General features: G+C 36.4%; 1 protein-coding gene across 1 annotated transcript in view; it reads right to left on the bottom strand.

The window, feature by feature from the left end:
• The window catches only part of PLCH1 (phospholipase C, eta 1), a 160,693-nt gene that overhangs the window by 65,221 nt on the left and 70,070 nt on the right, over positions 1-25,402 (bottom strand). The window contains exons 5-7 of the mRNA XM_008576383.1: positions 21,196-21,366; positions 3,914-4,007; positions 1,973-2,176 (exon numbers count right to left, since the gene is read on the bottom strand). Coding sequence (XP_008574605.1) covers positions 1,973-2,176; positions 3,914-4,007; positions 21,196-21,366 — 469 coding nt within the window. The remainder of the gene's footprint in view (positions 1-1,972; positions 2,177-3,913; positions 4,008-21,195; positions 21,367-25,402) is intronic.

Genomic DNA, 25,402 nt, shown 5'->3' with positions numbered 1-25,402 from the left:
CTTTTTCAAAAGTTTGCTGACCTTTCCTAGCCAACCTCCACCCACTTAACCCTCAGTGGATGATGTTCTCTCCTACCTCCCTGAGAAAACAGGGTCTTTCAGGCATGAACCCTTTCAAGACCTCTTGACCCTTCATACCACCTAAAAACAAACCTGCATTATTTCCCTTCTTCCAAGTCTCAAAGCCGCCCCTCCTCCCCATCCAGTCTTCTCACACAGAAAAATACCCAGTCACCAACTCATAGCTGTTTCCTTCTCACTAACCAAAACCACACAGCAAAGGTCCCCAATAACCTTCCAGCTATCAAATACAACAAGACTGGATACTTAGTCTGTATTTCATCCTTCTGTTCCATGTTTCATTTTTGGCCATTCCTTTCTGATACTTTCATCCTTTAGGTCCCAGTGACCACGTGTTCTCAGTTGTCCTGCTGGTCCTCCTTGCCCTTCCTACCTTCTAAACGTGAGATCACTGAAGTCCTCAGGCCCCTTTCTCTTTTCCACTCCTGTCTGTGAGTGAGTGACCTTGCATACTCCCATGATTTTTAACTACTACATAAGAAGCTCNCTGTCTGTGAGTGAGTGACCTTGCATACTCCCATGATTTTTAACTACTACATAAGAAGCTCAGAATTAGTACATTTACCTTGCTTCGACCCTTCCATTAAGTTCAAATATTACTATCCAAACGACCGATAAAGACGTCCACTTAAACATTGCAAAGTCAAGATGACGTCTGCAGATGGAACCCTTAACTCGCTCACGCTCCTCCTCTCACACTGCCTGTAGTGAGTGGTGGGACCGCCGTCTACTCCAGCTCTCCCTCGTTCCTTTCACCCCTGACTTCTCATACCAGGTCCTATTAAGTTTACCTCTTTAATATCCTTACAAGCGTCCCTCTTTTCCACTTAGTCCACGACTACACAATCCTTCCTTTAAATCACCGAGACAGCCTTCCCACCATTCTGCTGGCTCATTTCTCCTCCCTCTTCTTCCACAAACACCCCCTCCCCTCACCAAATTCACCTCCCACACTGCTGCCCAAATGATATTTCAAAACAGCAACTCTAAGGCTGGACTGGTTAGCTCAGTTGGTTAGAGCACAGCCTTGTAACACCAAGGTCCACCAAATTCACCTCCCACACTGCTGCCCAAATGATATTTCGAAACGGCAACTCTAAGGCTGGACTGGTTAGCTCAGTTGGTTAGAGCACAGCCTTGTAACACCAAGGTCAAGTGTTCAGATCCCCGTACCAGCCAGATGCCAAAAAAAAAAGAATAAGAATAAACTGCAAGTCTGATGATATCACTATAGGTATTAAAACTCTTTGCTGGCCCCTCATTACCAAAAACGAAAATTGAAATTCCTCACCCCATACTCAAAACCCTTTCTGGCTGACCCCAGGCTGCGCTCCCAGCCTGCCTTCTCAGCACATCTACCTGAGGCTTTGCTCTCCGCACCACACTTCTACACCATACACATGACTCGACTCGTGGAATTCCCATATTGTACTGTTGGCTTGAATGTCATCCCTCCTGCAAGACTGTGAGCTCCTTGAAGACACAAACCATGTCTTACATCTGTGTCCTCACCACCTAGAACCCACTAGAAGTTTAGTTAAGTGTTGGCTGATTGACAGACCATGAAGAATCTTGAAAACAGGTAGCTTTCCTGAACTATTTTTGCCATTGTTAATCCAAAAAATTTTCTAGGAAAACATTAATTTTCATCACAATTTTTCAGCAGCTAAGGTATGCTTCCCAACTGCTAGTATGTCTCTCTCTCCCTCTTGACTGAATAATAGGGAGGAGCCGGAGAGGATTATAAATTTAGAATGACTTTACAATGAACAGAAAAATAGTTCTAATTAGTTTGAGTGCATTTTTTAGGTCTCCATCATTTATGCTAGACTTGACTGATTGAAGGACATGTCCACCAGCACACCCCAGAGCCCAGAGACAGTGCACATACCTTCCACACAGCGACAGCCCTCCTGCAGCACCCGTGCGTACATATCCACTTTGGACTGAGAAAGGAGCTGGTCCCCAGTCAGGTACGTATTGTGAGAAGAAGCAATGTAGTAGTTGCAGAGAGGCTGCTCCATGTCTTGGTACACTTCATGGTGCAATGGGTTAAATATGTCACAAGCAGGACTGCGCATAAAGCTTGTAAAGCCTTTGGGAAAAGAGAGAGTGAAGTGCTGCAGCTTTCAAAGCAAATGTACTTAACAATGCTAACAGGGACAAAAAAGATCAAAGAATGTTCATAGTGATTATCTTATTTACCATCAGGACAGCCTTTGTGGGGAAAACTGGGGCAATGAGAGATTTGCTTGAGGTCAAATGGTGTCAAAAAGCTGAAATATGACTTTGGGGAGTAGTCCTTCAAATATAATCTAGAGAAAAATAAATTGACTTTTTAAGACTTTTGATTGGGTGTGGGAGGGAGCTCACTGAGAAGCCATTTAGTAACTACTTAACTCAAACTATGACTATGCAGTGTCAAAACCGTATTTACTAAGTGGTACCCTGATCAACCCGCAGTTGATAGGTTTTTAAGTTGATCTGAAAAACGATATAGTCAATGCCATATTTATGGTGACACATGAAAAGTTATGCATTGCCTAAATTCAGGGTGTGATTTTTTGACTATGAAATTGGTTTGGGAAAATACTGCTAGTGGCTGGCACATTTTATAACTTTGAAATAGTGCTTAAAAACTGATAGGGTTTTCAACAGTCTTGGAAAACACAATGCCTGAGTTTAAGCAGCACTTATTACATATGAATAAATACGTGAATGATTCACAAGAACCTAAATAGACTGGATTATTAGGGTAAACTGTTTCAAGTCTTCAAGAATTATTTGGTAAAATTATATCCATAAATATCCTCTGAGACTTAAAAACTTCTTCATGCCCATCTTTATGGCCATAACTTAGAAACCATGTTTAATTCCACCTTTTGGGGCCCTACCAAGGAAAATATGAATTTCCTAGTGCAGAAAAGGCCCAAGTTAGTTGATCATCTCTGGTTGTTGTTAAATGGTTTAAAGTAATATAAGATTTTAAATTGTTCCTCTTCATTTTAATTACCCCCCACCCCAGGAAATAAATACAGAGTATTAAAACCACACTGATCCTGGGAGCAGGGGAAAATGGGAGTCCAACAATCAGAAACGGTAAGATAAACCACAGCTTTGGATACCCTTGGGGGTGGCTGGGCTCCCCAGTGGTCTTTCATTAGATTATTTGTTCTGCCTGGGAGATTCTCCTCTTAGGTGGCAGCCTGCAATTTATTTCTCTACATATTTTAAATAAATGTAATTTATAAATACACATGGCTACATTTACACCATATTATTTATGTATAACATCCTAGGAGCTGGATTCTGAGTGTGTAACTGTGGGTTAATTAATTTCTTTGAGTATCACTTCCCTCAACAATTAAATGAGGGAGTTGTACTAATGCGGTTCCAACAGCCTCTCCAATGCTACCAATTAGGAAAAACAAATGAGTTGCTAACATTTTTAAAGAAGTCTGTTTACTTTCAAGTCACTAGTTTCATAGATCATTTATTTTAGGACCTAATTTCTCTTCATGAAATTATCAGGATGAGGCTATTTCCAAAAATAAGCCATTTGAGAAAAGTCCGAATATTTCTTGGTATCCATCACACACACCGATATCAAATAGATTTGCCTGAAATGGAAAATGCTTGTGGGCTTTGCAAAAATAAGAGAAATAGCAACATCATGGCATCTGCTTTGTATGAAAATATGTGTGTACTGTGAGTTTTATTTGAATTACCTGTTACTCTACGAATATCCCAATTCTTTTCCTAAAAATTAGTTAAAATTTAACTTAACAGACTGAATCAAGACATGAGAAATCAAGAATATCAGTTATATTACCTTCTATGCCAAGAACATTTTTCACCTTATTTTCTTCTGAAACTTCAAATTTCTTTATGATGTCAAGACAATAGTCTGTTGTCACATTATTCATCTAAGCAAAACAGAACATTAGTAGAGTATCTATAATTTCATAAGATATGTTTCTCGACTAAAAAGACGTACTTGATTTTTAAAGCATTCTTAAATACAATGCAAAGTGCTTAAATGAGCAGGATTTGAAGTTGCTAGTTTTATACCTACTTTATCTGTAGAGAATGATCATGATCTCAAACTTCCTGTACATCTTTCAGATTTAATCAGTAAAAAACAGCCTTTCAATTATTAGACAAATGTTCTTCATGAAGCAATAAAATAATCAATGCAAATCCATTGCCCAAAATCGACTCACTATAATCTACTAGCTATCTGCAAAATTGTTTCCTACACAAACACTAAACTTTGCTGACCGTAAATATATAAAGAAAGTTATTCCCTATCAAAACAGAATGTTTCTAGGTAAATCTACCTGTGTGTGTATCTATATAACCTTTCACTGAATCATCAGAGCAGTCTGCCATGGTGATTCAGGAACACAAAAGTTAGCAAGAGAAAATAAAATCAAAAAGCTAGGTGACGCACCTAGAATGACAGACAACTCTGGAGCTACACTGTTGAAATCAGGTACCTCATGTTATTAATGGTGTGACTTTAAATAAGTCACTTACCTTCTCTGTAGCTACCTTATATAGCTTATGAATGAATACCTTATGAATGAATTAATATTCATAAGAATGTTGTGTGGAAAAAGGCAGTACATGCAATTATTATTGAATGAGTCTCAAGGTTGATGCATGAACATTACATACTTAGTGTCACCAGGAAAGGTAAGTTCTTCAGGAATAACTTCTTTAATTAAACAGCAACATAAAGAATGTGATATTTTAGGCCGGCCCGTGGCTCACTCGGTAGAGTGCAGTGCTGATAACACCAAGGCCACGGGTTCGGATCCTATATAGGGATGGCCGGTTTGCTCACTGGCTGAGCGTGGTGCTGACAACACCAAGTCAAGGGTTAAGATCCCCTTACATTGAGGATTGTTCTTTCTATATCAGGAAACTGGTGCTAAAAGAACTTAAGACAAAATTTGATTTATTTTAATAATGACTTTTTACATTTATATAATGCTGTCAAAGCTGTGCAGTAGAGAGCTTTTATACACATAATCTTAAATGGTCCTTATAATGGTCTTTTAAACTTCGTATTTTTATCCCTATTTTATAGATAGGAAAACTGATGCTGAGAAAGGTTAAATATTGCCACAATGTCACAACAACACCAAAAGAGGCAGAACCGAGGTTCAAATCTGGACCTTGACTTCAAGTTCAAAGCTTTTTCTTTTACATCACACCTATTCACTGGGTGTCTTTATTTCTACTGAAAAATTAAAATGCTTTCTTTCAAAACTACTTGGTTTTTCAGTATAGCTGAAATTTCTGAATCTTTTCTTAACTTCTGAAATGCTTGCAACTTTCAAATCAGTTATTACAATATGATTTCTTTCACTATTCAAGACGGGACTCCATTCTTTTTTCTTGTTTTTTATAAGAACTATAGCTCTCTATTCTCATCCAGAAGAGAAAAGACTCACAGGTTCTCACATTAAAGGTCAATCCACGTGAGAAGGCCTGTTTGTAGAAACCAGTACTTTATGGATCTACAAAATACCCATATCATGAAATTAATCCCCATAAAAATTCATATTATGAATTTTATCCCGACTTCCTGTAAGATCTCTAGCAAAACTTTCCCAATGAATACAAATTTCAAAACAAACTCAGAAGGAGTAAATAATTATATTTCTTATGGCTATGATTTCCAAAACACACCAAACACAAAATCAAAATATAATTTGCAAAGAATTCTAATATTGCTAAATTCTTTTAAATTTCTTTTTTTATTGAAAAATAATAGATTAAACATATTTGTGGGGTACAGTGTTGAATATCAATACCTGTGTACAATGTGTGATGATCAAATTAGGACAATCAGCATGTTCACCATTACAGAAAGTAATCATTCTTTGTGTCTATTAACCAATTTCTTGTGAGCTCTCTTCCCCCTCCCCCTTTCCCACCTCTAGTAACTACAGCCCTGTTCTTTCCTTCTGAAAGTTTGAAACATTATTGTGATTGTTGTTTCTTTCTTTCCTTTTTTTTTTTTTTTTTTTAGCTCCTACTTATGAACAAAGCATATGGTGTTTCTTTCTGTGCCTGGTTTGTTTCACTTAACATAATTTTCTCTAAGTTCATCCATGTTGCTACAAATGGCAGAATTTCATTCTTATTTATGGATGAGTAGTATTCCATGGTGTGTATATACCACATTTTCCTTATCCAGTAGTCCACTGATGGACATTTAGGTTGATACCATATCTTGGCTATTGTAAATAGAGCTGCGATAAACATGGGAGTGCAGGTATCTCTTCAACATGATGATTTCCATTTCTTTGGTTATATACCCAGTAGTGGGACTACTATGGCAGTTCATATGGTAGTTTTATCTGTAGTTGTTTGAGAAACCACATACTGTTTTCCACAATGGCTGCACCAATTTATAGTCCCACCAACAGTGTAAGAGGGTTCCCTTTTCTCTGCGTTCTCACCAGCATTTGTTATTCTGTCTTTTTGATAATAGCCAGTCTAACTGGGGTGAGATGATATCTCAGTGTGGTTTTGATTTGCATTTCCCTGATGATTAGTGATGTTGAGCATTTTTTCATATAGTTGTTGGCCATTTATATGGCTTCTTTTGAGAAATGTCTATTCAGCTCCTTTGCCCATTTTTAATCAGATTTTACTGTTGTTTTGAGTTCCTTATATTAATAAATCTCTTGTTGTATGTATAGTTTGCAAATATTTTCTGCCATTCTGTAGGTTGTCTTTTCACTCCGTTGATTGTTTCCTTTGCTGTACAGAAGCTTTTTAGTTTGTTATAATGCCATTTGTTTCTCCTTTTGTTGCCTGTGCTTTTGGGGTCTTATTCATAAAGTCTTTGCCCAGACTTACATCATGAGTGTTTCCCCTATGTTTTCTTCTAGGAGTTTTATAGTTTCAGGTCTTATATTTAAGCCTTTAATCCATTTTGAATTAATTTTGGGGTATGGTGAGATGTATGGGTCTAGTTTCAGCATCTGTGTCTTACATCATGAGTGTTTCCCCTATGTTTTCTTCTAGGAGTTTTATAGTTTCAGGTCTTATATTTAAGCCTTCAATCCATTTTGAATTAATTTTGGGGTATGGTGAGATGTATGGGTCTAGTTTCAGCATCTGTGCAGGCTTGCTCAACAATTAATATATAAGTGAAAACTAAGATGCTCATAACTAAAAGCAGAAGTCTCTCTCCTATATCCAGAATTACTCCCCAAAGACAACACCACTGATATTTCTTTTAAAATAAGCGTCTTTATATTTCTAATTACTGTGTTCATGCTGCTGCTTTCTCTTTTATACACTTTAAAATTATCTATTAACTTCTTATTGTATTAGATATTATGTTTGATCTTAACATAAAAAGAAGCTCTTTTGGGCCAGCAAAGCTTTCTCTCTCTGCCAATCCTCCCAATATAGTTATCATAATTTTTATTAAATAAATATCTGGTGTTTAAATCATTCCAACTATGCTGCTATGGTTTGAATGTCTGTCCCCTCCAAAACTCATGTTGACGTTTAATTCCATTTTAAGAGGTGATTAGGCCATGAGGTTTAATCCCTTTGTAAAAGGGGTTTCAGGCACGGGCGCTCTCTCTTTTCACCCTCTCATTTTCTGCCATGCAACGACACAGCAAAAAGGCCCTCACCACATGCCAGCAATTTGATATTGGACTTCCCAGCCTCCAGAACTGTGAGCCAATAAATTTGTGTTCATTATAAATTAGCTAGTCTCAGGTAATCTGTATAACAGCATAAGACAGACTAAGGCATATGCAAATGTTGAACATTACTGAGTCTGCTGTATACTACGATTGTGTTTCCTCTCCTATAAAACACTTTTTTCTGATTTGTTAATTTGTTGCCACAATTCCTATTTATTTGGTTAATTTTTACTGTGCCTGTCACAAATTCTTCCCAGTGCCTCTAATGATCTCTCAGTACTAAGGGCAAGAGATAATCCACAAGTTCCATTTTCCCCCTTATAAAGGTCCTCCTCCTTTCAGGCTGATCCAGTTCTAGGACTTTATTTCACTTTTATCCTGACTTTATTCTGTCACTTTTGTGAAAGATCACCCCAGAAGTAAATCATTTGCCTATTTCTTGAATGTGTTTTTGAGGGTGTTCTTGTGTGCTTGTTTTTTATTCCACACACACATTTCTTTGATAGTTTAGCTAGGGAGAAAATTCTAAGTTGGATCATTGTTCCCGTGCTTTTTGGCTTCCAGAGTTGCTGTTGAGAAGTCTGATGCCATTGTTATCCCAATCCTTTTTTCATGGGACTTGTTTTTGTTTGTTAAGTTTAGTTTTGTTTTCTCTCTCTGCAGGTTTTTAGAGTTTCACTTTATCCTTGGCATTGTGAAATTTCACTATGATTTGCCTCTGTGTGGCTCTTTTTATAATCCCTGTGCTTGACCCTCATTTGGCACTGCAAGTCTAGAGATTCTTATCTTTCTGTGCTAATAATTTTTTGTATTATTTATTTAGTAATTTCCTCCTTTCTATTTTCTCTTATCTTTTTTTTTTTGTTGGTTGGTTTAAGGGATTAATCTCTAAACAAAACATTTTATTTGAGAATCACAGAATTGCAATTCAGGACATACACGTAGACTGGGGTGATCTCAGGTGTGTCAGAAGAACAAAGAAAGTGTTGGGAGTTTCATTAGAGAAGAAATGCTACATATTGTTTTGGAAGAAAGCTCACTAGCAGTAGTGAAGTTTTTGGGAGATGACAAGTTCTGATTGGTGAGTGACAGTGGTAGGCAAAACTAGTCTTAAGAGTCACAGCAGTTCATTTCAGCAGATGCTAGGTAAAACTGGTTTTAGATTTATAACAAGCTTTTTCAGGAGCCGGGCTTGCAGGAAATTCTTAGAGCAGGTGCTCTGTAACCCAAGTCCTTTTTTCCCTGACCCCTCAACTCAGATTTATTATTATTTTTTATTGTTCATGTTTATGAGGTACAGTTTGTTATTTCAATGCATGCATATTTTGTATAATGACCTAATAAAAATAGTTAGTATATCTATCACCTAAACATTTATCATTTCTTTTTAGTTGTAATATTCAAGATCTTCTTTTCTGGCTATCTTGAAATACACAATACAATATCATTAGTTATTGTCACTCTAGAGCACAGAACATATTGTTCCTGTCTAACTGTAACTCTGTAACTTTGTACTGGTCTACCAAGCTTCCCCAACCCCCTCCTCACCGCCTCCCTTTCCCAGCCTCTGGTAATTTCAATTTCTTTTTTGTTTGTTCTACTTTCTCAACTTTATCTTCTAAGCCTTTTACTGAGTTTACTTCTCTGCTCTCAGACTTTACATTTCCGAGAGCTCTTTTTTCCCTTTGAATCTCCTTTTCTCATAGTATCTTGCTCTTGCTTTACAACTACAATTATTTTTCTTATCACTCTGATGACATTAATGACAGGGTTTTAAAAAATTTTTTTTAATTGATACATTGTAATTATGCATACCTATGGGGTACAATCTGATGTTTTGATATTTATGTTGTATTCTTGGGTTAGGGTAATTAACGTATCACTCACCTCATGCACTTATTTCTCTGTGGTGAAAATATCCAAAAGCCTCTCCTCTCGCTATTATGTAATAATCAAAACTTAACTGTTAACCATAGTCATACGGCACCCTACTGTGCCATAGAACACCAGAATTTACTCCTCCTATCTAATTGAATTTTGTACCTGTTGGCCAAGGCCAACCTCTCCCTGTTTTCCCTCCCCTGACACCCCCTAATCTCTGGTAATCACAGTTCTACTCTCTGCCTCTCTAATATCTTTTTTTTTTTTTTTTAGGTTCCACATAGAAGTGAGGTCATATTTATTTGTCTGGCTTACTTCACTTAACATAATGTCTTCTAAGACCATCCATGTTACCACGAATGAGAGGATTTCATTCTTTTTATAGCTGAATAGTATTCCATTGTGTATATATGCCATATTTTTATTATCCATTCATCTGCTGTTGGACATTTAGGTTGATTCCATATTTTAGCTATTATAAATTGTGCTGCAATAAATGACAGTTTTTAAAGTTTCCTTCTCCCTGCATTGCCTCTATTTTCTCCAAGTGTTTTATTTGTTTGTCTTAGTCTGTTTTTTATAGTATAGGATTTCCTCAAATGTGTAGTTAAGTATTGGCTATATAAAACCAATTTTTAAAATTGCTTATTTAAAAACATATTTAAAACCAAGTCAATAATAATAATAAATTGTTTGAAAGCTCTGTATTCATGAGCAGAGCTTATTGACTAGTGGACGTTAATGTAGAATTCTCTGGCTGGACTATTGTACTAGAAGATTCTAATATAAATATCTCTAGGGTTTTTTCTTCCCTTGGATTGGTGTGTTAGTTTCCTAGGGGTTGTGTAACAAATTACCATAAACATGGTGGCTTAAAACAACAGAATTTATTCTCTCGTAGTTCTGGAGGCCAGAAGTCCAAAATCCAGGTGTCATCAGGGCTGTATTTCCCTGGAGGATATGAGTGAGAATCTACTCCATATTTCTCTCCTAGTTTCTGGTGACTGCCAACAACCTTTTGCATTCCTTATCTTGAGGCTTCATACTACAATCTCTGCCTCCATCTTCATGTGGCCTTAATCTCTCTGTATGTCTATTTCCTTTTTTTCTGTCATCATTGGATTTAGGGACTAACCTAAATCCAGGGTAATCAACATCCTTAATTACATCTGCAAAAAGCTTGTTTCCTATTCACATTTGCAGGTACTGGGAGTAAGCACTTCGACATATCTTTTGGGGTTATTATTCAACCAACTACAGCAGGTAATATTCCTCTAAGAAAATTTTTCCAATCTCCTAGCTCAGTATTGAAGGAAGGCTATGGTTCTCATACTTCAATGCACAGGTGTTCACTAAATCCTTGTATTTATTCTCTATTTCCGTGAAACGAACCATCCCCAAATTTAGAGACTTAAAACAACTGCTTATTTGATCACATTGTGCAGGATAGCAAGTTGGATTGGGTTCAGCTCAATGGTTTGTTTGCTTTTCTCACCTAGAGTTATTCACGTGACTACAGGCATCTGGTCACTTAACTGCAGCCAGATGGTCCAAAATGTCCTCATCACTGCAGTTGGTGCTGGCTACTGGCTGGGCCTCTTTCTCAATGGGGTCTCTTATCTCCAAAGAAAATAGCCTCACATGATAGTCCCACAGTTCCAACAGAGCGAAAGTGGAGTCTTCAAGACCCTTGAGGCCTGAACTCTAGAACCTGTACATCATGTCTGCCACAATTTATTAGTCAAAGCATATCACTAATATAGCCCAGATTCATGGAGTGGGAAAAAAGACCACTTTTTTATGGAAGGAGAGGCAAAGTCACATTGCAGAGGGACTTACATACAGGGATATGGGAGTTATTACGGCTATCTTCACAATCCCCAGGTTTTTAGTCTAGTACCCACATCCAGCTAGGTGTGGTATCCCTTAGTCCAGATTCTTCTGGCCCATCCTCTTACTTTCAGTTTTATGCCAGGGTAGAAGAAGGACGGTTGCCCTGCTGCAGTGGGTAGGGGAGAAGATTTGGAGTCCTAACCACACCTTAAACAGACTTTCAACCAATGCTTGTGTTTTCAGGAATATCATGTAACTTTAATTCTTGAGATTTTGTGGGGGTTCCCTTAGGGTAAGGAGTTGCATAATGGCCTTTCACTCAGTGCTTTGGGGTCTCTTTTAGATGAGGTAAGTTGCTCCTCTCCTGTTTTCTTTATCCCTGTGGTTTTACACACGGTAAAAAGTATCTTTACTATATTTTTGTACAATTTCAGGAGGAAGTAGAGAAACATTGCTAAATAAATGGTCATTCTGTTTTCAACTGACTAAGACATCCACAACCATTTACTTCCCCAAACTAGATACCTCTAATTCATCCTAAAAGTAAACCACAAGTTTTATAGCATTTGAATATATGACTATTCCATGGAAAATGTCATTTGGGAATGATATTTGAGGCAGCAAAACTATTACACGATGTAATTACTCTAAAAGGTCTCTCAACTTAATTAGAATTAAGAAAAATGATATAGAAATTCAGGAAAAGTCTCTTAAAATACTTTTATGATGAGAAAAATGCTAAAAATGATAAAGATACTCTAGCACCAGAAAGGTGTAGTTACAAGCAAAGAAGAACTTATAATTATTTCTCATAAGAGAAAAAAGATTAGAATGACATGACTCTTACCAAACCATTCTGGATTCAGTGAAGGTAATGAAGGGAGAAGACACAAATGACACCTATAATTGGGTCAGAATGATCAAGAAAATATTTTAGCAGAAATAATAAAGAGGCTAAAGGGGCAACTTTTAGAACCATAGGAACATACAGATCTATGTCAGATAAAGTTATAATAAGGAGAGCATCTTCTAGCATGGGAACAGAAAAGCTCTGAAAGTCCCCCTGGAATTAACTATCCACGTGCATATTTCAGATAAAAGCTCTGCATAATTAGAAACCTGCTTTTGACCTACCTGTGGAGGTAGCCTTTCCTCTTAATTAACAGCTAGGAAGTTTTTTAAACTGTAAGGGTGCTTCACTATTCCTGCCTGCTCTTCATCCTCAATCCATGAGAAACAAAAGGATAAAAAGAGGGGAGAGTCTTGCTAAAAAGGGTTGCCAAGGGGGCTGGGGAAATGAAATCAAATTATCATTCCTGAACCGAAGCTCTAAAAAGGATTTGAACACACACAAAAAAGCCAAGAAATGGATAGGAATTCTGCAGGAGATGTAGGTGGTTGTTTGACAAATACAGGGAGAGGGGAATGAAACAAAAACAAAAAAACCCTCAACCAATTCTGGTACTTTGGAACCACAGACTAGTGGATATCTGTGATCTCCATCTCTGGATGCAAGAAAGAGATGAAAGAGAAACTCAGCCAGCTGGCTTCTTGCTCAACTGGCACTTCCTCATGGATACAAAAGACACAGAATTTCCCTTAGCACATCCACATTTTAAGGATAAAAGTCCTAATCAAACAGCAATTGGAACTGTCAAAGCCATAAATTCAATTTTCAGACAGCTTCAGTGAAATAAAAATCTGACCCATGGGCCAATATTTGATTTCACATAATCCTTGACAGTATATGTGGCCAGAAGTGAAATTGCATTTCACAACTGAGTAAACCTGTAAAAGTTGAATACTCTAGTTCTATACCAACCTTATGCCATCAGAAACTAATGAATTATTTCCAGATGGTCATCAAATTTCCTCAAATTTGACCCCTTGTGGAAATCCAGTTTTAAAACTCAAAACTCCACAGAACTCTTGACTAATGTCTCTCTTGCTGCACATTTAGATTGAGTTCATTTTTTCTCTGTGTTAAGGAATGCTGAAATGTATAACTTTATACACTTGGCCATTTCCTTAGGACGAATTACGAAAAGTAAAATGGCTTGGTTAAAGTTTTATAAGTTATATAAAATTTTATAAATTACAAAACTATCCTATTGAAAGATTGTACCATTCCACAACTTCACCAGAAATGTCAAATATGGATACCATATTTAGTAGCATTTTTTTTAACCTTTACAATTTGATGGGTGAAAATGGCCTGTTAGTTTTATATTATGTTTTTGAATTACTAAGAAAATGCAAACAGCTTTTACGGGTTTATTGACTTTTTATAAAATTTTCTGTTTCAATTTTTTTTTCTATTGGTTTCCATTTTTTTCCTCAGTGATCTAGGAGAACACATTCCATATTACTGAAGTTCACTATTTCTCTATTTTGTATGTTGCAAATATTTTCCCACTTTGTACTTTAATTTTACAGTATTTGATATATAAAATCACACATAAACTCAAAGTTTCAGTACATCAATATTTTCCTTTATGGCTTCTGCCTTTTGATGTATGACAATTTTTTAATATTTTTTAAAAATTTCTTTTAGGGGCCGGCCCCGTGGCTCACTCGGGAGAGTGCGGCGCTGGTAGCGTCAAGGCCACAGGTTCGGATCCTATACAGGGATGGCTGGTGCACTCACTGGCTGAGCGTGGTGCGGACCACACCGTGCTGAGGGTTGCGATCCCCTTACCGGTCAGGGGGAAAAAAAAAAAGAAACAAAAGAAAAGAAAAAATTTCTTTTAGGTCACGCCCACATATAAGTACCTTCAAGCTAATTTAGAAAATTAAACTAAATACAGGTAATCATCTTCCATGAGCAGATGTCACAGAACATTGGCTTGTTTTCTCCAACTAATATTTACTGAAAGAATGTTAACATAACAAAAAAAGGGAAGAAATATATGCCCCTTGGCAAGTGACATCCACTGTTGCTATTCAAATAGATCAGGAACATTCCACTAGCCTGAATGAATTTAAGCCAGTGCTTTACACATTTTAGTTCCTCGCATTGCTGCACTTCTGGATATCTCAAAGGGCTTTCACATTCATCATTAAAATCAAACTTCAGGGCTGGCCAGTTAGCTCAGTTGGTTAGAGCACAGCATTGTAACACCAAGGTCAAGGGTTCAGTTCCCCATACCAGCCAGCTGCCAAAAAAAAAAAAAAAAATACAACTTCAGTTTGACAGTGGGAGATAGGAAAGGCAGGTATCAGCTCCACTTTGTACAGATCAGGAATCCAGGGCTCAAAAACAGTAATGATTGACTTGCCCAAGATTCTCCAACCACTGGAGCTTGCAGTGTATGGAATGCTGGTCTCCTGGACTCCTTGTCTAATATTCTTTCCTCTACACTATGAAGAATTCTTCAGAAAAGAATGGAGAAGTAGCTAATAAGAGCAGGAAACAGAGGAGTAGAGATGCATGAAGGACATATATATATTTCTATTACCTCATTCCCATTTTCTACCTGTCTTATACAAGTACTCTCAAGCTAATTTAGCAAACTTTGCTAATGGAGAATCTCTGCCTTTGCCAAACTAAAATAACTGATTTTGACGAAACATTTTGCTAACACTATCTAGCTTCATCCTAAGAAAGCAACAACAAAACTCATGAAAACTGAATCTGTTATTCCTAAAATATATATGATTGTGGTAATAGCGTAAAGTAAAATATTACCAGGTCTGGTATCTTTATCCGACACCAATCGATTCTCTGATTCTGCAACACTAACTAATTAGATATCCAACAATTCAATTTGATCAACACTAACTACTCTGAACTAGTACAGACCCCACAGGTTAAAGGCTCAGTCCCACAAGACTGCCCCCCCCCCACTTCAAATGCCAGTTGCAAGCTTCAGTTTGTTTTACCTTTACTGCTGATTGACTGGCTATAAATTGGTGTTCCCACAACCCCCTCCTCAGGTTAAATTAACTTGCCAGAGCAGTTCACAGAACTCAGGGAAACATTTACTGTACTTACGTTCACTGATTTATTATAGAGGATATCACAAAGGATACCGATGAACACCAGACAAAAGAGATGCATAGGGCAAGTTATGTAAGAGGGGGTGCAAAGTTTCCAGGCCCTCTCTGGGCACATCACCCTCCAAGAATCTCCAGCTATCCGGAAACTCCCCAAACCCGGTACTTTTGGGTTTTTATGGAAGCTTAATTACATAGGCATGAATGATTAAATCACTGGCCATTATCCATCAAATTAACTTTGAGTCTATCTTCTCCCCTCTCCAGAGACCTGGTTTAATACAGTAATTCGCTAGAACAACTCACAGAACTCAGGAAAGTGCTTCACTATTACTGGTTTACTATAAAGGAAACAACTCAGGAACAGCCAAATGGCTGGTTTAATACAGTAATTCGCTAGAACAACTCACAGAACACAGGAAAGTGCTTCACTATTACTGGTTTACTATAAAGGAAACAACTCAGGAACAGCCAAATGAAAGAGAAACACAGAGCCTGCTGTACCGTACATGAAAGAGAAACACAGAGCAAGGTGGGGGGAGAAGAGGGTGTCGCAGAGCTTCTGTGTCCTCTCTGGACGGGCCACCCTCTTGGCACTTTGATGTGTCATCAACCCATTTCATAGGCACAATTGATAAAGTCATTGGCCAATGGTGATCTACTCCATCTCCAGCCCCTCTCCCTTCCCCTGAGGTTAGGATTGGGGCTGAAAGGTCACCCCCTCTAATCACCTGGTTGGTTCCTCTGGCTACCAGCCCCATCCCAAGATGATCTAGGGATCCATCAATAGTCACCTCATTAGCATAAACTCGGGTTTGGTTGAAAGGGGCTCATTATAAATAACAAAAGATATTCCTATCACTCAGGAAATTCCAAGTGTTTTAGCAGTTCTATGCCAAGAACTGGGAACAAGACCAAATATATTTTTTGGTCATCATGACAGATGTGGGAGGGGAGAGGCAAAGAAGTAATTTAGAAGAAAATCCTAGTCATGTATAGAACTGATGGGGTTCAGACATGCTACCCAAAATACAGCACCTCAGCATTTGAGAAAACAGAAGCAGAAAGGTCTCTCGACCCCCCCGCAGCCCTTCTCCCCTTAAGCAGGTCATAAAACCCAGAAAGAATCTTCTGATCTTTCCCTGAAGCAGGTCATAAGACCTTCACTCAAAATGTGCCTCCCCTAAACTTGGAGGAAAGGAGCCCAAGACACAGAAACACCAAGAAGAATCTGAACAGGCCTTGCTAAGTTCCCCCAGTTTATTACAATTAGATCCTACCTTTTTGTCCTCCAATCATATTTCTCTACTGCCCACTGTTCATCAAAATTAGTATGAAAAATACACAGGTTTACCTGTTTCTTCAGGTCTTCATTTCCTTGTGAAGTCTCCCCTACATCATGTAAAACTTATTAAATAAATTCATATGCTTTTCTTTTGTTAATCTCTCTTTTGTTATAGGGGCCTCAGCCATGAACCTAACAATGGGTGAGGAAAAGATACTCCTCCTCCCCTATGGAAGTGTACAGACAAGTGCATATGTAGCTACCTGTCCACTTGCAGTCTCACATAGCTCCTTGAAAATGGCCAGATCTGTGCTACTAAATAAATGTGAATGTTTATTTAGCAGCTAATAAATCAGGGAATGCTCTAAGAATTTTCATCCACATCTCATTTAATTCTTAACAGTAGTCTTGCAAGGGCAATGTTACTACCAGAAGCACTATACGATTCACCAAATCAAGGATGAAAGGTTAACGGGATCAAAGTCACAGAGGCAGCAAGGCTGTATCCCCAGTTCTGCTCAATACCATTCTAACACATAGTCCAGTTAAAAAAAAAAAAAAATCCATTCACTCCAAATGAAGTGCTAACCTGCTTGCAAAGAGGTGATTAGAACAACTGATGAACAGAATAAAAGAAACACATTGTCAGAAAACATGTTTAAGGCATTTAACTTTGAGAGTTTGAAAGAGACATCAAGAAAGGCATTAGAACTAGCTCCTACTTAAGTACTGTAGTCTCTCAAGTGAGAGCTAACAGTGCTGTGCTAGTGGTTTATTCTTTAATGGCATTTACCACAGTAGATCTCTACATGGAACTGATCGGGGAACATCAGTCTGTCTCTGCTATTTATTTGTCAGTCTGTCTCTGTTTCTCTCTCACACACACATGCATGCAATAATCAGAAAAACACTGGTTTATTCTTTAATGGCATTTACCACAGTAGATCTCTACATGGAACTGATAGGGGAACATCAGTCTGTCTCTGCTATTTGTCAGTCTGTCTCTGTTTCTCTCTCACACACACATGCATGCAATAATCAGAAAAACAGTACAGAATGCATATAATTTTTCTGTATACATTTCCTGTATGCATTTAATTCCAAAGGGCCTTTAACACAAAGTTCAAAAATGTAATTAAGAAACAAACGCATGGAAAAATATTTGTCCTTGCCATCCAAAGAAATGCTAATCAAACCAACTCTAAGTTATCCTTCTATAGCTACATATTAGCACCAAAAATGATTTGTTTAATGATAACTAATAATTCACTCACTGCTTTCTTAATTATAAGCTGAAACAAATATTTCATACAGCATAATGGAGACATGTTTCAAACAGCATGAAAATATTTAATCCTAAAGCTCATTGATAAGCAAATAATTATATGGATTTGGTTTATCAAACACTTTATTTTTTCCTTCTTGCTAAAGCAAAAAGTTGAATAATCTGATCACCAAATTAATCTACACATGAGAAAAAATTCAAAAATTGCATTTAAATGCTATGAAAATATTTGTCTACCTTAATCAGAGCAGATTTTGAACTTTTCGCGACTTACAAATCTGCAAGCAGCAACTACCAGCTCAGATTACAAATGCCAAATAGGTTTTAGCCTATGCCAAGTGTAACTAATAATTTTCTGGGTTAAGTAGGAGAAAATTAAAGAATGTTAAGAGTTGAATGACTCTAGAATCACTTCAAAAACTCTATTTAATTCAAATTAGTACCAAAACTAAGTGAGCATAATTGTGTGTATACTAACAATATATTACTAATTAATGTTTAGTATCTTAACAAAGGTACTTTTTTTAAAGAAGCAAGAGGTCCAGAAAAAAAAATAATACAGCACAATAATTTTAATAAATTTTAATCTGCCTCAAAAAGAGAAAACCCAGAAAACCTTAAAGAGTATGTTGTTTTACTTCTTAGCATTATCTTTCCCCTTATCACAGACTCTCAAAATTATAAAGTACCAAAAAATATATCTATGTTGAGTTCTCTGAGGATAAGCTTTGTTCATTCTCAAAACTCAGCACAACGCCTGGGATATTTAGTATGTGTTTATACAAATAAATGAATTAAACTGAAATTTTACTAATCCAAGTACCCACCCATGCTGAATCTCCTTAATAACATCCCCACCTTCTGTTAACACCTTCAAGGAAGAAAACTCACAATTCCCAAAGCCATCTAGTTCATCCTTGGTCAGCTATACTTCTTAGAATTAGTGGAAATTTATCTCCTTCTAATATTCAAATATTAATTCAGTGTTCTACTCATTCAGGCTCCATTGTAGAAGTTTCCTCTGGTTCACATGAAGTCCTTTCAGTATCCAAATTCAAATTTTAAGCACTCAAATTGTATGACCTAGCAATTCCACATGGGTATGTACCCAAGAGAACAGAAAACATGTTCACACAAAAACCTGTGCATGAATGTTCATAGCAGCATAATTCATAATAGTCAAAAAATGGAAACAACCCATTTATCAACTGATGAACGGATAAACAAAATGTGGTATATTCGTATAATCACATACTATTTGGCAATAAGAAGGAATGAAGTACTGTTGCGTGCTACAACATGGATTAACCTCAAAAACGTTATGCTAAATGGAAGAAGCCAATCACAAAGGCAACATATTATATGATCCCCTTTATATGAAATGTCCAGAATTTAGACAAACCAACAGAGAAATAAAGTAGATTAGTGGTTGCCTAAGGTCTGGAAGGAGAGAAAAATGGGAAGTGACTGCTAATGGGTATGGGGTTTCTTCCTGGGATGCTAAAAATGTTCGGAAATTTTATAGTGGTGACAGTTTCACAACCCTGGAATATACCAAAACCACTGAATTGTACACCTGAAAAGGGTTAATTCTGGAATTTGCTTTCTAAGGTAGCATACACGTCAGTGCGGTCTTTGTGAGATTCCACCACAGTGTACCAGTGGCCACGGCCAAAAAGTGCAGATGTTGATGGTACAATGCATAAACCTCATCTTTAGATATCTACAAAATAGATCCCGGGTTCAGGTGTGGCTCTACAAGCAAGTGAACATGCAGAGAGAGGGCTGTATCATTCGTTTTCATGAGTATATGAACCCTGCATTAGATGATGAAGAAGAGATTCACTGTAAAACAAAGTCAAGAAAACAACTGGGTCGGATCATGTGAAAAGGAGATAATGTTACTCTGCTACAAAGTGTTTCCAACTAGAAATAATCTATGAAGTGAATTGTTGAGAAAGCAATACAGTTTGTTTTTTCAGGTGCCCTGTTTTGGGAGTATAGTTCTAAAACACTTGTTCCTACTGTTTTGATTACCCTTGTGTTATTACCAGATGACAATTAATGCTATGGGATTGTTCTTATTTTTTTAAAAAGAGGATTAATTTTATGGTATGTGAATTACATCTCAATGAAACTGTTAAAAGAAGGACGTGTTCAAGTACAGGCTGGCTGATTATCTGTGCAAGCACTGTAGGAAGGATTCTTTCTACTGATTATCATACCGTATTGTCCAAATATTTGATGATTCTTTACAATTTCAACAGCATTAAATGCCTTTGACTTAAAATAGAGATAAACAGCTCTTTTTACTAAGACTATGATGAGTCCATAAATCTAAAAAAAAATTGAAAGTAAAGTTCATCAAGTGCAGGAAAATCAAAAGCCTCCTCCTAAAAAGTTTAATATAAAATGTTAACAAACTTCAAAAAAAATTCATTTATTCTATACTTCCGTGAGAAACAAATGGAGTTCAAGGAGATATTGAAAAAAAGCAGTAGAAGACTAGCCTTGTTGATCACAGTTCAGCCTATACAGTACTAAAATTAAAATATATGACTTTAAATATATTTCGGGTTTCCCTTCACTAATCAGACCTAACTTATTTAGCCTTTTCACCTGACCAAATGTCAGTTTCCTATCAGAATTATCAGTGACCTACTATAATGCTAGTTAAGAATTATGTCATAATTATTAAATATCTAGCTATATTATTAGCATAAATATAAATTCATTTCTTACATATACACAAATTTATTTATCTAATACTAATTTATACTAATACAGTAAATATAAAGTATAGATTTATACTAATATTATTAATACTTTGTAGTGTTAGTATAAAGAAAACATTACCATTGTATATAAAATAAAACACATTAATTAACATTCATTTCTTTGTGGGAAAATATGCATATCCATACTCAATATATTTAAGGTAAAAAATTATATAAGCCAGTGTTTTATTTATCATTTCCTCTCTTAAAAGCTGCTGGAAACATGTTTTAAATGACTCATAGACAAGATTTTTGTAAACCTGTGATATTTACCCCTCTGTCCTAAAGTATACCTATATCCAACCCCAAAAGCCAAGTCACGTATCTTTCACAAGTATTAAGTAAACATTCAATTCAACTGTCTAATGATACCTTTTGCTCCACCTTCAGAAACTGAGCCAGTTCTTCGACAGTTAGGTGATCTTTCTTATCACTATAGCTCAAGAGCAACAAATAAAGGTCCCGTCTCAATGACATCATTTTGTAAAAAACACAGAACTCTTCAAATGTCAAAGTTCCCTGATTCTCATCTGTGTCCGCTTCCTGAAAAGAACAGAAAAAACAAGGCCGTGTGAGAATTTGAAACAGAAAATTCAGTACTGGGAAATAACATTTACTATAAAAAAGCTGCTACACAAATCACAAATATGAACATACATGCTTTTCAAGCACATGTGGAACATTATAAAAATTAACTATATATTAGGCCACAAAGACAGTCTCAGAAAATTATTAAACAATCAACCTTATTTAAACCAATTTCTCTGACCACAATAAATTTATAAATCAAAGAAAGCTAAGAAAAAAAAAAAAAACCCAAACCAAAAAACTGTGGAAACAAATATAGTACATTTCTAAGTAGGTAATGAAACATATAGAAGTGGATAAATACACTACATATTAAAACTTGTACAATAAAGTTAAAGCAGTAATTAGAAGGAAAGTCTTCTTTTTTTGAAAAGTCTTAAACTTTTTCGAAAGCAAAGTAGATTCAAAACAGAAGCTAATAATTCAACTCAAAAAGCTAGAAAAAATTTAGCCCAAAGAAAATAGAAGGAAATAAATTATAGACAAAAGCAGAAAGTAATGAAATAGAAAATAAATAGATATAACACAAATGTGAGCAAGAAAACCAAAAGCTCATTTTTGAAAAACCTAGTGAAAAACAGAAATCTTGAACAAGATTAATCAAGTACAAAAGAGAGAAGACATATTTAACACATGATGAAAATACCAGTCTCTCAGCAGTTTCCGAACTGTAATTCAGTCAATATAATTTTTACCCCTAAGAGAATCTTTCCTAATTCCTCATGGGTAGGCCTGATGCTCTTACAGCCATCATTAGTATCATCGTACCTCCCTACTTTCCCTCCATAAAGTCTGAACAATCCATTTGGATTGAGTTCTAGTTGAAACTATTTGTTTCTAGTAATTATTGAGTGAAAATCTTTCACCATGTACCTTAATTCTGGTTGGCTGAATTTGTCATAAAACCATAAAACTATTGGGGATACAAAATGAGCAACTGACCTGTTTATGTGATCTTCTTCATTCTAAGCGAACACAGTTGTAACCAAACAAAAACTGACAGGGAATGAATGGCATTTTGAAATGCATGGGTTTTGTAAAGTATACTCAGTTGTTATGTGGTTTTAAATGTAGCTTTGAAAGTCAACATTTCTGATATAGATATTTTGGAGGCTCTTAGTTGGAGAGTCTTTCCATCCCAAGAAACTAGACCTAATGTCCACGTTTCTGCCATAACTTTGTTTCAAAATATCTAATCCTGGATGGAGAGATGAAACTTTAAGACTTTCATGTAAATGCCCAATCGATTAAGAATAGTAAAACTCTGAGATTTAAATAACAGCATCTAAAGACTTCAAAAGAAGCTATTCTTACCTCAAAAGATTACTTCTTTTTTTTAAACGTTACTTTTAAAAAAAAAATCAGTTAAATCTTCTATTGCAACAAAAAGGCAAAGAAAAGGAAAAGAAAACTCTAGAAGGTTTTAATGTGTTTACCAGCAATACAGTCAAAAGGAAGAGAATGTTCCTGAAAAAATACTTAGGTCCTTGGTCCCATCACTTCCACCATGAGCATCTACTGCTAGATGCAAGGCCCAGGGTGGAAATGATCTACATGCAGCAGCCACAACTACTTACCCAGTCACTTTTGGCTTGATAAATTTTTAAATCTGAGGTCATAAAAAGAGACTCAATCTTTTCTTAAAACTTGTTTAAAGAATTTACTTTGAACTCATGAGACACTGAACATAAACATTTCCTGGTTTACCCTCTAAAATACTTGGTGCCTTAGAAATAAATAGGTGTCTGGATCGGAAAAATACAGAAGTAAAAATAGTTCAATATCTTATGTTACTTCCTTATCTTATTTCCAGAAAGTACAAAATAATCATTATTTTTATGGGTATAGATTTTGCCCTCCTCTTTAAGCTTGGCCTCTCATGTTTAATCAGCAGCCAGCTCTTCAGTACTGTGAATACCTCCCGTGTGAAAAACAGGCGGAGAAGTAGAGCTCACAACAGGGCAAATCTGAGATGACACAGGGAATGCCAGGAACATGGCAAACCTTTCCATATACTTTCAAGATGATTCACTCTGACAACTCATTTCCCCTCCAAAGTCTCTCACTCCATCTCTGCGGCTCCCTATCTAGCATATCTCATTCTTCCCTCCTCTTTTCTCTCAAGTTGTTCTCCAGTGAAGTGGGATCAAGTTCCCCACAATGGAAACCATCTCCAACCAAGAGCTTCCCAAGGATAGGACCACCTTAAGGGGTCACAGAATAGAGCTAGTCTCTGTCTTCCATTCACTGTTGTAACTTGTACCCCATGCTGTTTCTGTCCTTACCACCCCTAACAACAAGTGGTTAGAAAACAAAAGAAGCACCCTTTTTTTTCACCCTATGCAAAAATCAACTCAAAATAGATTAAAGACTTAAATGTAAGACCCAAAACTATGAAACTACTAGAGGAAAACACAGGGGAAAAGCTCAAAGACATTGGTCTGGGCAATGATTTTTTTTTTAATATGACCTCAAAAGCACAGGCAACAAAAGCAAAAATAGACAAATGGGATTATACCAAACTAAAAAGTTTCTGCACAGCAAAGGAAACAATCAAAAGAGTGAAGAGAGAACCTACAGAATGGGAGAAAATATTTCTAAACTGTACATCTGATAAGGGGTTGATAATCAAAATATAAAAGGAACCCAAAGAACCCAACAGCAAGAAAACAAACAACCCAATTAAAAAATGGACAAAGGACCTTAACAGACATTCCTCAAAAGAAGACATACAAATGGCATTCAGATATATGAAAAAATGTTCAACATCACTAATTATCAGGGAAATGCAAATCAAAATGAGATATCACCTCACTCCTGTTAGAATGGCTGTTATGAAAAAGATGAAAGAAAACAACTGTTAGCTAGGATGTGAAGAAAAAAGACCCCTTGCACAGCCATTATGGAAAACAGTATGGAGGCTCCTCAAAAAGTTAAAAATAGAAATACCATAAGATTGAGCAATCCCATTACTAGGTATATATCCAAAGGAAATAAAATCAGTAGTCAGAGAGATATCTACACTTCCATATTTATTGCTACTACTCACAATAGCCAAGCTACAGAATCAACCTCAGTGTCCATCAATGGATAAATGGATAAAGAAATGTGCTATATATACACAATGGAATACTATTCAGGCATTAAAAAAGAATGCAACAACATGAATGATTCTGGAAAACGTTATGTTAAGTGAAATAAACCAGGCACAGAAAGACAAACACTGCATGATCTCCCTCACTCAGAATCTAAAAAGGTTGATCTCATAGAAATAGAGAGTAGAACGGGAGTTACCAGAGCCTGGGGTGATTAGAGGGGAAAGGAGGTGGGGGAGGTGTTGGTCAAGAGATACATAAATACAGTTAGCTAGGAAAAATAAGTTCAAGAGATCTGTTGTTTAGCATGGTGACTACAGTTAATGATGATATATTGTATTCTTGAAAAATGCTGAGTGAATATTGCTTTCACCACAAAAAATGGTAACTATGTGACGTTATGCATTCGTTAATTAACTAAATTTAACCATTCCACAACGTATTTGTATTTTAAAACATTGTGTTGTATATGATTAAATACAAACAATTTTATGTCAATTAAAAAAAATAAATTTGGAAATAAAGGAAGCACAAAACATCAAACATCATATTGTCCTACCATTCCTATTTTTGTATGTACAAAATATCACCTAGTCACAGAGGATAAAAAATAATTGCTTTTTTAAAATTAATATTCTAGTAATTACTAATAGTCTAATGTCTTTGCCCCAACTTAAACTTAACAGAGCCCTCTTCTGCACTTTAGACTGAAGACTAAATACAATCCCAGCTGGATGCCACAGAGTAAGTTTGGGACCAAGGATTTACCTCAATGACTTATCAAAAGGGAAAAAGCATTTCATCTAACACCAACAAGCAGTTGAATGAATTTCTGGAAAGCTCCTTAAATGGTAGGAGTGGTTAAGCACTGCTAAGCCTCATGAATTCTTTTTTTT

The sequence above is a fragment of the Galeopterus variegatus genome, unplaced genomic scaffold (assembly GCF_000696425.1).
Source record: "Galeopterus variegatus unplaced genomic scaffold, G_variegatus-3.0.2 Scaffold1343, whole genome shotgun sequence".
Classification (NCBI taxonomy): domain Eukaryota; kingdom Metazoa; phylum Chordata; class Mammalia; order Dermoptera; family Cynocephalidae; genus Galeopterus; species Galeopterus variegatus.
The sequence above is the reverse complement of the archived record's forward strand: the minus strand, read 5'-3'. Positions and strand labels throughout refer to the sequence as shown.